Below are 13,219 nucleotides of genomic sequence, written 5' to 3'. Positions count from 1 at the left end.
TTAACCAACATTTCTTCTTAAAATTGACAATAATTACTAATTATTGTCATATTTCAAACAATATTATTGTTTAATTGCAATAATCTATGAGACAATTAATCGCCCAGCAAAAGTTGCTATCGTGACAGGCCTAGATATGTTGAAAATAATAACTCAATATGTGGCCCTGTGATGGACTTGTGACCTGTCATGTGTGTACTCTGCCCCCTTGCACAGTGATTGCTGGACATGGGCACCGGCGACCCCCGTGACCTAAAATGGAAGAAGCGGGTAAAAGATAATGGATGGATGGAACTCAATATTGAAAAATTCCTTATCGTGACTTTTTTGCCAGTACAGGTCAAATTTGGTTTATATTTGTAAGTTGATATTGGAGTGGTTTGATAAGTTTTGTGACATTTCAGAACCCTAAACTGGTGGTTTGCAGAGAGATCAAAATGTCAGATGATCCAAACATAAATCATTAATGCACTGAGCAAACTAGTTCTCTATTTTTGAACCAACAAGAACATCTGCTAGATTTCAGAAAAGGATGAAATGCCCCAATTACTGTACGCTGTTACAGTTTTATATCTCTGAACATACTCATGCATCGACTAGAATCAAGCCGATTCTTTGCTGTTAGCACAATGAGTTTTACTTATTATCTGTGAGATCTGCAGGAGACAGAAACCACCTGCTTAAGCACAAAAAGAGCAAAATAACTGACATGTCAAACAAAAACAGAAGTGAAGTCGATAACAGAGAGCAACTCACAAGGGAAAATGCTCTATGCCAAATCGCACTGCGTTCTAGCGCTACACCTTGTCAACCGCAGTGACTTCACTGACTAAGAGCTCTCCTGAGGGAGAGGTTCTCAGTCAAGACAAATCAAGCCTCACCCTCGTCCATGTCCCGGGAGAAGCGGGTCAGAATACGACCCAGAGGTGTCGTATCAAAAAAGTGCATGGGGCTGAAGAGGAGCCTGTGGAACAGCTTGTCATGGAGCACGGAGGCAGCCTTCACGGTGCACTGTCGACACAAAACGACACGCTGCGTTGGAATAAGAGACCTCGACACATGTAAACAAACTGCTTTAACAAACATACGGCAACAATCAGAAGTTGGCTAAACTGACAGTTGGAAAGGAAATCGCACAGCGAAGTCGCACAATAACAGTGGCACTCGCATATTGCCTGCAGAGTTTACAAACGCTACCTCACCATATGCTGAGCATGTGCGCGTTGCTGGGTGGCTATTTTCTTTCCTCGCACACAGCAGGCTGTCAAATCCCGATTTATAATGAGTTTCTAGAGGCTTACATAAAGGTCATGACCCAATTCGCAGGAGACATTTCACCAATTGGACAGAAATTACATGTGGCAGCAACGAACAAATTAATCCTATTAATGGAATATTTAACACTCACAAAAATCTCGTCACAGCTTGAGGTAAAAAAAAGACCATCCATCTTTGAAAAATTAGCAATTTTAAGTGGCATACATTAACGTGGCGGCTAACCTTTGCAATGCTGTGTCAGGATGGGTTAGCTTTGGGGGGATGGAGGGGGGGAGGATGCGCACCCGAGGGGAGCAGTGACATGAATGAACATATAACTAGAGATAGAAAGACAGACAGACGGACGCAGCCTTTGTAAAGCTGTGAGGAGCAGCAGAGGACAAAATACTAAATGGATTTGGCCCGCAGCTATTTTCCATTATAGCGCTGCAACCACAAGAGCATGAAAAAAAGGACAATTAGGGGAGGCAGCACTTAACTGTAAAGCACTAATAATATATCAAATTTTTATATCACTTTGACGTCCATTAGGAGTTAAAAGGAAAAAGCAAGTAATGGGAAGATGCTTACCTTCACAAACACCAGCCCTCTCACCGTCTTCAGAAGTAGCGTGGCTCCCATGGAGATGACATAAACAGTTGAGTAATACTGAATATGAGGGTTGAGCCTCATGCTGGTGCTCGCCACCGTTTCGTTCCCCGAGATTAATGATGTGTTCTGAGGGCAGATGGGACAACAAATTACAAAGTATGAGGAAAAATGGAAACATTCCCCATTTGCCTTTTAATGAAACTGAGAAAAGCACACTTTGGCTTAAAAAAAAAAAAAACAAAAAAAAAAAATTAAAATCATTCAGTCTGGTGACGTTTACTATTCCGAGCACATCTCTCAACAGCGGCGGCTGCCTGCTTTGCTGCACATCTGTTTCTCAGCCGCTCGTGCTCGTTTTTAATTAAGTTTGCTGAGGTGCCGTTACTTTTTTAATCATGCACATTCAGATTAATGCTCAGTCTGCTGCCACAACTCACTGGAGCAAAGTAGTTATTTTTCTTTTGGGAGCCAAATGCCAGTGGTGGGATGTAACTAAGTATAAGTACTTTGTTACTGTACTTTACTTTTTTTGGGGGGGTTCCACCTCATGTACCACATGATGTGAATGACAATAACTTTTCATGTATCTGTACTTTACTTAAGTATATGGTAGTTAAACATGAGTACTTTCGACTTTTACTCCACTACATTTTAGATTACGTATCAGTACTTTCTACGACACTACATTTCTACAATGCGTTGCATTACGCGTTACATTCACGTTGCGTATTTTTGATTTGTTCTTTATCTAAAAAAGTTAAATCTGGTCCTCTGGACATTCAAAAAAACAAAACAAAGCAAATCAACAAAAAAATGTAGAAACGTTTCGTCTCTCATCCGAGAGACTTCCTCAGTCTGAGGAGCTGTATTCAGCTCAGTCTCTTAAATAGCACCTTCTCAGAGTGGATCAACCAGTTTTGCTGCTGACAACCAAAACCAGCTGATCACATGCTCAAGAAGGACCATCAGCCTAACAATGGATCATTAGCACACTGATGGCTGTTTACTGTTCACAGAGGGCTGAGTGATACTAGCAATCACAGCATTGTAAGAGGGGGACAGTTGAACCCGGAGGCCTCCACCCCTGTTTAATGATGGACGGTTTCTTTTCACAAAGATGGCCTCCTTTACTCCTCTCTCAAACCATCGTTCCTCTCTGTCCAGGATGTGAACATCTTCATCCCCGAAAGAGTGACCGCTGGCCTGGAGATGAGTGTAGACCGCAGAGTCCTGGCCTGATGATGTTGATCTTCTGTGCTGGGCCATCCTTTTGGCCAGTGGCTGTTTAGTTTCCCCGATGTAAGACTGATCACAGCCCTCCTGACACTGAACAGCATACACAACATTACTCTGTTTGTGCCGGATCTTTGGGATGAACCAGTCTTTGCCGTAATGTATTTTGGGGTTTAAAAGCCACTGGGACGTTATGTTTAGAAAATAAACGTCTCAGTTTCTCTGATACTCCCTCAACATATGGAATGACCACTGGTCTGGGTCTGGGTTCCTCCTTTTCACCTGATGGCTGACTGGAGTCCTGTTTGGGTTTCTTCTCTGCTTTCAGGAAGGCCCAGTTAGGATATCCACATTGCTCTAGAGCCTGTCTTGTGTGGGATTTCTCCTTCTGCCTGGCTCCTGAGCTAGTGGGGACGCTGTCTGCTCTGTGATACAGAGTCCTGATGACTCCTAACTTGTGCTCCAAAGGGTGATGGGCTGGTTTTGGTTGTCAGCAGCAAAACTGGTTGATCCACTCTGAGAAGGTGCTATTTAAGAGACTGAGCTGAATACAGCACCTCAGACTGAGGAAGTCTCTCGAATGAGAGACAAAACGTTTCTACATTTTTTTGTTGATTTGCTTTGTTTTGTTTTTTTGAATGTCCAGAGGACCAGATTTAACTTTTTTAGATTTTTCTACCTGGATTATTGAGCATGCATCAGGATGATTTGTTCTTTAGTTTGAAAGTAACCAAAGGCGAGAGGGGAGTTGGTCCATTGCATCACTGCAACGTGGGCAGGTAACGTTAGGCCCGCCTTCAAGATGAGCTGGGCCAATGACCTATATTCTAGTATATATGTCATTGAGCTGGGCGCACCCACAGCACCACTAGCACACCCAAAATGGATTCCACCATGGTCAGCCAAAGATACACACTACCCGTGGCCTTATTGAAAGACTATTGAAAGACTATTGAAAGACTATTGAAAGATTATTGAAAGACTGTTCAGTACAGCAGGACAGATTTTATCTCCCAAAAGAGCCAGATTGAACTAAAAAAACTTTGAAAATCAACTTCTTCTGAACTTGAACAAGAAATTCTTGCTGCAATATTAAAATGTGTCATTTCATGGATGTTAGGAGACAAGAGATGTCTCCAAATGACTCGACACTCAGGTCCAAGTTTTGAAAATGGTGTCAGGAAGTTAAAATATTGTTCACTATTGACCCATTACAAGGTTGAATAGACAGTATTTAACTAGAGTTGATGACAAATTGGAGTTGAAATGATCAGAGCCTGTTCCTTTGTCAGGTCTAATGCTCCTTTATTCAGACTGACAACTTTTACTTAAATGTGTATACTGCAGTTAAAACGACACATTGGTTTTCCTTTGTGTTAAATAAAAACTTTCAAAGGTATAATCATTCCTCTTTCTTATTTTGCTTAATGGCATTGAACTCTGCATGTCATCCCTGAAAATCTGCTGCACAGAATCACAAGTCTAAGTGTGAACTGTGTCACAGAGTAAACACAATAAAAACATGTATTATCTGCAGCATTGTTCATTAAAATGGCTCAACACTATTAATGTATTACAGTAAATAAACATACATAGGCACACTTAATGACTTTTACTTTTAATACTTTAAGTATTTTTAAAAGCAAGTACGTATTTACTTTTACTTAAGTAAAACATTAATGTGGTACTTATACTTTTACTAGAGTACATTTTTGTCTGTTTATTTGTACTTTTACTTAAGTACAGTGTTTGAGTACTTTCTCCACCACTGCCAAATGCACACTAAAAACAGGTGACCATTATATTGAAGCAGGATCTTCTCCCAGCTTACCCCGCTGCCCTGCCTGATCCAGTAGCTCAGCCACCAGTTACTGAAGGCTATGCTGCCTGTCGTAGAGAGGAAGAAGAAAGCATTGATGATGAAGACTACAGGACCTCCTGCAGCTTTGATGTATGCTCTATACACGGGCCAGACAACTGCACCAGAGCCTTTTTCTTCAGCTTTCATCAGTTGTTCTGAATAGGAGACGAGAAAGAAAGACTATTTTTCTGAAACAAAACAGCATTTATTCTTGAACGCAGAAGAATAATAAAAAAAAAAGACAAGCCCTCTCACCTCTGTTCTTGCTTTCCACCTTTGGTTTGACCTTGACAACATCAGAAGCCCCGTCAGCCTTTTTTGTGGCTTCCCTTTGCCGTTTGTTTTTTAGATTTTCTTTAACCAGATTCTGCAAGACACAAACGATAATGAAGGTCGAGTTCAAAAAAAAAAAAAAATGCCACCTCAAATCCGAACAACCTTAACAGCAACACCCTGAATTTAAACAGATATATAAGTGCTGTGGTCTTTCACAGCTCCCCGGTGAATCAATTTGCACATAAATAATAATGAAAGTATACCTTGTATATATTAACATTTCGCTGCTATTGGATCTTGTCTATCTGTTCTCATGAATTATTCAGCCTGTAATGTTCAGTGTTACAGTGTAGCAGGGGCAATGATCCTATACTCAAAAGAGCTGCCTTTGTTGCTCGTGCGCCCCTGGCCTTACCTCCTGTTGCATGCTGTTGAATACGGTGGCATAGTCACGCTCTTTACCCATTAGATGTGCGTGGGTGCCGTGCTCGGCGATCTGCCCGTCCTTCATCAGGATCACATCATCACACTCAGGCAGATACTAAAAAGGGAACAGATTTGTTTTTCATTTTTAAAAGGAAAAGTCTTGAGGATTATGTCTATAGACAGTTTGGAGTCACACAACTTTTGAGTAAAAAAAAAAAATCAATTTTTTGCTTAGAACAGAAAGTTCTGTGAATTTAGGAAATTAAATTTACATTGTTAAAAAACAAAAGCAAGCTGCAGTAGTCCCTCACAACTTCACGGTTGGTTTATCGCAGACTCGCTCTATCGCGGTTTTTCAAAGTAAGATTGGACATGACACTTTTTTTTTTCCGAGGGGCCCCTTTTTTATATTTACATGGCTGATTGATGGATGAGCCGCACAATTAGCATGGAATTTTTATTTAAAATACATTACTTTAAATTATTTAGCACCTGCTGCACCTTTGTGCAGCCCACACTGCAGGATAAACTTCCTGCTGCAGCTGATCAGCTGTTCACCGTGCAGCGCAGAGAAGTGGGTGTGGCCAAAAGCGAATGCAGGTGGCATGAGCAGAGAAGGCAAGGAGCTGAACTCATGAAATTCTGTGCTCTTAGAGCACAAGTGTCAAACTCAAGGCCCGGGGGCCAAATGTGGCCCTCGTGGACATCTTATCTGGCCCCCCAAGATGATAATGTTAAACATAAAATACTTTTATATTTGAATGTTTTCAGTAATCTTTGATTATGATGTCAAAAGTGCAACAGAGAACATCAAATGAGACCAATCAAAGTCTAGTTGAGGAACCTACAACCAAGAAAAGGTGTTGAGTATCTCACTTGAGTTAATGTAGATTCTGAAATTGGCCCTTAGTTCGAAAAAGGTTTTAATTGTGGCCCCCTTCTGTAAGTGGGTTTGACACCAGAGCATTTAGAATTTAGAAACATTGTTTAGAATATTGCAAGAGTGTGGGAAGGGTTTAAAATGCCTTAACGTGTGTATATATATATATATATATATATATATATATATATATATATATATATATATATATATATATATATAATAAAATAAGCTACTACTTGTTGTAGTATTCCTACTTCGCAGTTTTTCACTTATCGTGGGTCTTCAGGGTATAGATCCCCCGCGATAAACGAGGGACCACTGTATTCTAGTGTTAGACATTTAACGGACAGTCCTTACCTGCAGCTGGTGTGTTACAAAGAGCACCGTCTTCCCCCTAGCTGCCCCTCGAATAGCTCTATTGAAGATATGGGAACCCACACAAGCATCAACAGCACTGAGCGGGTCGTCCAAGAGAAGTATTGGCCGCTCGCTGTAGAGTGCACGAGCCAGGCTCACTCTCTGACGCTGCCCTCCACTCAGGTTGGCACCTCTTTCCCCAATCTAGACAAACAAACGAGTGCTTGATGCTTTTTGAGAAATCAAAGCTTGCAGCTGTGATAGCTTGTAACTGATAAAAATCCACAAACCTCCGTCATGTCTCCATATGGAAGCTCAGCAAGATCTGGGAGAAGACAGCATGCTTCCAGCACAGCATTGTATCTAATGAGGAAAACAACAAAACAAACAAACAAAATCCTGTAAATAACCACTGTTATGTGATTGTGATTTATGATTTTTTTGTAGTATCATCAAAAAAAAGTATGATCTTACTTGTCTGAGTCATAAACATTTTTAAACAGGATGTTTTCCTTTAATGAGTCATTAAGGATCCAGGCATGTTGGGACACGTAAGCAAAGCCACCACTTGCAGCCACTTTACCTTCTACGAGAGTCATCTGTAACACAAAAGTACAAAGATGGATTCAAACAGAATATTATAAACTTGCACGCTTTGTATTCAAGTTCAAGTTCAAGTCAATTTTATTGTCATTTCCATCACATGAGGTGGAACAAAATTATGTACTCAGGATCCCAGTTACACCCAAAATGTCAAACTATAAAGTATAAAAAGAAACAGTAAATAAGGATCTAAGCTATACACTAAGATATACTCTAAACACTAATAATGTAAAACAATATGGTGTAACAACAGCAGCTCGAACATGATGCGAGCAGATGGGTATAATTGAATACAGCAGCATGAGATAATCAGCAGCTTGAGAGCAGCATAAGATAATCAGCAGCATAAGATAATCAGCAGCATAAAATAATCAACAGCATAAGATTATCAACAGCATAAGATAATCAGCAGCGTGTGATAATCAGCAGCATGAGATAATCAGCAGCATGAGAGCAGCATAAGATAATCAGCAACATGAGATAATCAGCAGCATAAGATAATCAACAGCACAAGATTATCAACAGATTAAGATAATCAGCAGCATGAGATAATCAGCAGCATGTGATAATCAGCAGCAGTGATAATCAGCAGCATGAGATAATCAGCAGCATGTGATAATCAGCAGCACGAGATAATCAGCAGCATGAGATAATCAGCAGCAGTGATAATCAGCAGCATGTGATAATCAGCAGCACAGCACAGTCACATATTACCAATTAAAGTGGCCTTACAGTGATTTATTTTAATTTTAGTTTATTATTTCCTTACAGTGATTATCCTGGTTAGGGATTTATGAGTCTAACAGCTTCAGGGTAGAAGCTGTTCCTCAGTCTAGTGTTTCTACACTTAATGCTCCTCAACCTTCTGCCTGAGGGGAGTGGGGCAATAAGTGTGTGTACTGGGTGAGTGGGGTCCTTCAAGATGCAGGTGTATGATTCAGTGTATGGACAATGTAAGAAAAGCTGCACTTGATACGTTTCAAAAAGAAAATCAAATGAAGCATATGGATGAACCGACTCTGACCTGTCCAAGTAAAGCAGACAGAAGAGAGCTCTTTCCACTCCCGACACCTCCACAGATTCCAACCAGAGAACCCTTAAAAGAGACATTACACGATGCAGGTTAAGGTTTCTTTAAATGTTTAACTAACTTTGCATATATTGTTTGTGTTACCCTTTTGATTCGTAGATTAATGCGATGCAGAGTCTTGTGCAGCGGCGGTCGAATGCTTTGAGTGGAGGAGATGGTGCTTTGTGGGCTCTCCTGCTCCATGTTTGTAAGGAGGCTTTGCCCGTTGGGGCCATCTTTGTTTTCCTTGCTGTTTTCCGTGGAAATGTACAGGCTCAGCTTCTCCCTGCGTAGCAGACGTTTTATCCCTCCGTGCTTCTTGGGAGGCAGATTTGACTTTGCAGGCGGGGAGCGAGCCTTCTCCCAGGCCAGTGTGGCATCTTGAAACTCCACGGCATTGTTTGGATCCTCGGTTTTGAAATAAATCACCTCTCTATCGTCCATCATAAAGAGCCTCTGTGGAGTCAGGCAGGATGGAGTATGCGTCATTTAATTTTGACAGCACAATGTGATAAAGTGAAAAAATCCCTCAAAAGCAGTGCTCACAAAATAAAGGTTCATTGCAGACTTTCTTTCGTGGATGATTGAAATCAATCCAGCTACATCTGAAAGTGTGGTTTAACATGCTTCACGTTATGTAATGACATTCTGCCAGCGCAGATGACTGAATTAGAGAGCCTAAGTCTTAAAGTACAGTCTGGCCTCTTCTTAAGCTCAGCTGTATCTTATTATTCAGCGCATGTGTTCTATTCCAGAAGCGCTCAAGTCTTCTGGTACATCCTTGGCAGAAATTCATGCTTACTTAACCCTGGCTGGCTCTGTGAAACTTCTCCCACCAGCATGTGACTTTTTAGCATGTGTTGGGAAACTGAATATCAAAAATGTCAGTGTATGGTGTGGGTGGAAAGGTCTTTAACAACAGGATCTCCTTTTTATTTGCTCTGAGCAGGCTAAAACCTGCTTGCCAATTCTCATACTGTATTCACATTCAGAGTCTATTTTAGTCTGTTGACCTATACAAAGCTAAGTTAATTTAACAAGACAGATAATGTGAAATAAAATGTAAAAAATCTGTAGTGTGTCAAAACACTGCAAACAAATAGCTGTCTTAAATGACATTAAATGTGGATATTTAAAATGGTATTTATCAACCCAGGAAAGGTTTCTGTCTTTCTCACCTGAAATCTTTTAACTGCAACAGCACCTTCTGACAGCGACCTCACAGCCAGTGGCGTAACTTTCAGGGCAAATGTCATGGAGTTGAAAACAGCAACTACTGTGAAAGCCTGGTGTGGGATGTGCAGAGATGGAGAAAGTTATTTGCTAGGGTTTTTTTTCTCTTTGGGTTTATGACTTTAAAACCACACGTATTTGTGTCAAATGAACTTCAAAACAAGGAGAAAATGAAACAGATATTCATTTATTTAATGTAAAGGATAATTTTAAGAGATTTATTTAATTTTTTCAATTTTGCCCAGTCGTTTTCAAATTAGGGTTTGGAACCCAATATGCGTAACCAGGGATATTTTGGTGTCACAAGTCTTTAACAAAGTTATTTTTGGGGTTTCTAAGCTAAAATGTTTGGGAAATACTCACTTAGTTGATAGATGATTTACCATAATTTTCGCTGTATAAGTCACACTTGTTGCATAAATTAGCGAGCCCTGCGACTTACACAGCGACGCAACTTTTTTCCTGTTATATTTATAACCCAGGTTTTGGTTGATCTGACGATTTCATTCATTCTAACATGGAAAATACTGAACACAGCCATTTTCAGCCGCTAGAGGGCGCTCGACTAATATGGAAAGCCAAGTTTCATTAATAGGTAAAAGTGGCTATTAATGACACACTTGGCTTGCCATACCAAGCCACCTTTGTCTTGCTACAGAATTCCTGGAACAAACGTAAAATCAGCTGCATTTTGCTGCACCGCCCAGGCGAAATGCAGCTGATTTGACCATTAAAGTGCATTTATTAAGGAAAAGTTCAACTGAGACACACCTTTGCTATAATGTCGAGCAAACAAATAATTGTTTTTAGGTGGTTATCTTGTTAAATTTTGAAGAAAGGCACATCGAGTCCTACCCACAGCCGCAAATCATCTTTTGAAATGCAGCTGATTTTACCGTTAAATAAACTGAGACACACCTTTACTATAATTTCGAGCAAACAAATAATTGTTTTTAAGTGTTAATCTTGTTAAATTTATCCCGTGCACGCTCCCGCGGCCACCATTTGGCAGCCAATCAATTTTTGGTACAACACAGGCCCACGTTTCCGGGTGGTCAGCGGTGACCCATAGCAGATGCGACTTATACGGCGAAGTGATGTATTTATGTTTTTTTTCCACTTTATTAGACATATTTGGACTCATGCGACTTATATGGCGGTGCGACGTGTACAGCAGCAAGTACGGTAGTCAAAATTACTAATAAACAATCTAACACTTTAAGTTCAGATATTTTGAAGTGGGGTTCTGCTAAAAGGCTATGAACAAATATCTTACCTGTTGTAGATAGCTATTTGAAAAATGTTTCATTCTGATCAGACTGACAAGATAACAGCTAATCTAAATGTGGTCAAGCTCAACGTAGATTGCTGATGTCTTAACAACTTTATTCTCGAAACTCAGTATGCACCAGAAGTGTTACTTTAGCTGCTTATTTTTCAATTGCAAGTAAAATTGTATGTAAAAACCATTTTATAACAAAATGGAAAGTAACACTAAGAAATATTTGAGACTGAATTTGCTTTAAGATGGCTGTAAACAACTTCAAAGTGGCTGTCAACACATCGATAGAAGCAATACTACAACATTTCTGCCAAATTCAAGCCAGTTTTTCAAGCAAAAGCTGTTCAAAGTGCCACCTACAACAGTTAAGATATTGTGTATATTATTTTAACAAAACAACCCTGCAAAAATCTACAATATTGCAGTAATCTATCCACTTTAATAATGGTAAAAACAGTATAAAGAGGGTGACTATGTTGAAATACCTCAGCTGCAGTAAGGTCATAGCCCAGCGCCATCTGAAGGGTAAAGGTGCACACACTTGCTATCACCACGACAATTGGAGCTACTCCAACTGTGAGACTCTGGATGACCCCAGCTCTTTCCAGGATCCTCCTTTCATCTGATCGCACATCTGCAGAGGCGACATGAAAAAAAGACAGATGACTAGATGAAAGAAAAGGGGAAAATAAAAACTAAAGCAAGGTTTTAGCCATTAGGAGATATGGTGTGCATACAAAAACAGACACAAGAGAGGGACACCCTCCTGAAAGAGGCTTTAAAACCTGCTGAGCTTTGATAACTCCAAGCTCGATGCCCAAATACTGACCCCTTTAAGCACGTTTGTATCTTTTAAATGCATGTGCTGGCTGCTTTGTTAACCCAGCGCACTGGGTGCAAACAGGAACAAAAAGCATCTCGAGCATCTTAAGCCTCAACAGCCCAGTATATGAAATATGAGAGCTCCCACCTCCCGGTGCATCTTATTCCCCATATGGATTCCCTGTAGATAGCTGCTGTGAGAACTACAAAGAATGAGTCATACATTCTGGGCAACAACTCTGATCAGCCATGTAATAGTGATACTAATTGAAAGGAATGGTTTTCTAACCCTTCAGGCTCATTGATAATTAAACAGAATACCAATTATTTATCACTGTAATGGCTAATCACAGAACAGCAGTAGAACGGAGTCCCACCTGATTCATTTTGGATTGCGATTAAAAACAGAAAAAAAGATCCTCACCTACAACGGTGGCATTCGAATTAAAAAAAGGCCACTGCTTCAGAGATAAGAAGAACAGCTCTGACAGAAATCTGAAGTGTCATAAGGCCCGAAACACTGAGAATTAACCTTGAAGACAATTGATTTACGGAGATTTTGCCCTTTTCTCACACCGGTCACCATATCATTTGCAGGTGACAGATAAACAGAATGACCCATTTTTCTGTATATTAAAACAGAAAATCATAAAAGCACAAAAAATAGGTTCTTAAGAAAATTATCAGCTTTTGATCACAAATAAGAATGAAAGGTTGAGCGGTCCTTGAAGGAATGTATGTCGCCAATCACCTTTCATGAATGTGGTTCAAACTAAGATCCCCTCATGTTGGGAAATGAAGGAGTTATATCTTGGTCAAATTTTGGAAATACTTGAAAATAATAATATTGTTGAAAAGTTGAAATAATAAATAAATAATTAATCAATTAATTAATTATGTATAAAGTCATTATAACCTTAAGGGAATGAAAATGTTTGTAAAACCTCCCTTTAGAACTAGTCTGAAGGAGCGCTGCGCTGTAATTCAGCGAATAGGATCGTGGAATTGCCTCGATATCACCATAAAAATTTATTAAAAAAAAAAAACAGTTTATGTGTTTAAAAAAATTATTAAGTTAAAATTGTTAGGAAAGTCTGGTGCCAAGTGAAGGATGCCTAATATTTTTGTTTTCACTTTGGAGATGTTCAAGCCTAAGTTGTTGCTTGTTTAAAGTTATTTATTATTATTTTTTTAAATAAGGGGCAGATATTATTATTATTTTTAATTCTTCTTTCTGCACACTTTTCATTCAATGTTTTTTCTTTTTGGTAAATGTTTTGTTTTTTTCTTTTAAATTAATGAATA

At 39.6% G+C, this 13,219-nt stretch overlaps 1 protein-coding gene across 1 annotated transcript in view; it reads right to left on the bottom strand.

The window, feature by feature from the left end:
• wu:fb13g09 (multidrug resistance-associated protein 5) overlaps positions 1 to 13,219 on the bottom strand; it is a 39,805-nt gene that overhangs the window by 12,068 nt on the left and 14,518 nt on the right. Inside the window, exons 8-19 of the mRNA XM_037675200.1 lie at positions 11,578 to 11,726; positions 9,756 to 9,863; positions 8,683 to 9,033; positions 8,533 to 8,604; positions 7,380 to 7,504; positions 7,196 to 7,268; positions 6,906 to 7,109; positions 5,655 to 5,780; positions 5,219 to 5,330; positions 4,934 to 5,118; positions 1,849 to 1,995; positions 882 to 1,011 (exon numbers count right to left, since the gene is read on the bottom strand). Of these exons, the coding sequence (XP_037531128.1) occupies positions 882 to 1,011; positions 1,849 to 1,995; positions 4,934 to 5,118; positions 5,219 to 5,330; positions 5,655 to 5,780; positions 6,906 to 7,109; positions 7,196 to 7,268; positions 7,380 to 7,504; positions 8,533 to 8,604; positions 8,683 to 9,033; positions 9,756 to 9,863; positions 11,578 to 11,726 (1,782 nt within the window). The remainder of the gene's footprint in view (positions 1 to 881; positions 1,012 to 1,848; positions 1,996 to 4,933; positions 5,119 to 5,218; positions 5,331 to 5,654; positions 5,781 to 6,905; positions 7,110 to 7,195; positions 7,269 to 7,379; positions 7,505 to 8,532; positions 8,605 to 8,682; positions 9,034 to 9,755; positions 9,864 to 11,577; positions 11,727 to 13,219) is intronic.

Source organism: Nematolebias whitei, chromosome 4 (assembly GCF_014905685.2).
Source record: "Nematolebias whitei isolate Nwh7 chromosome 4, NemWhi1, whole genome shotgun sequence".
Lineage (NCBI taxonomy): Eukaryota > Metazoa > Chordata > Actinopteri > Cyprinodontiformes > Rivulidae > Nematolebias > Nematolebias whitei.
Note: the sequence above shows the minus strand (reverse complement) of the source record. Positions and strands in the feature narration are given on the sequence as shown.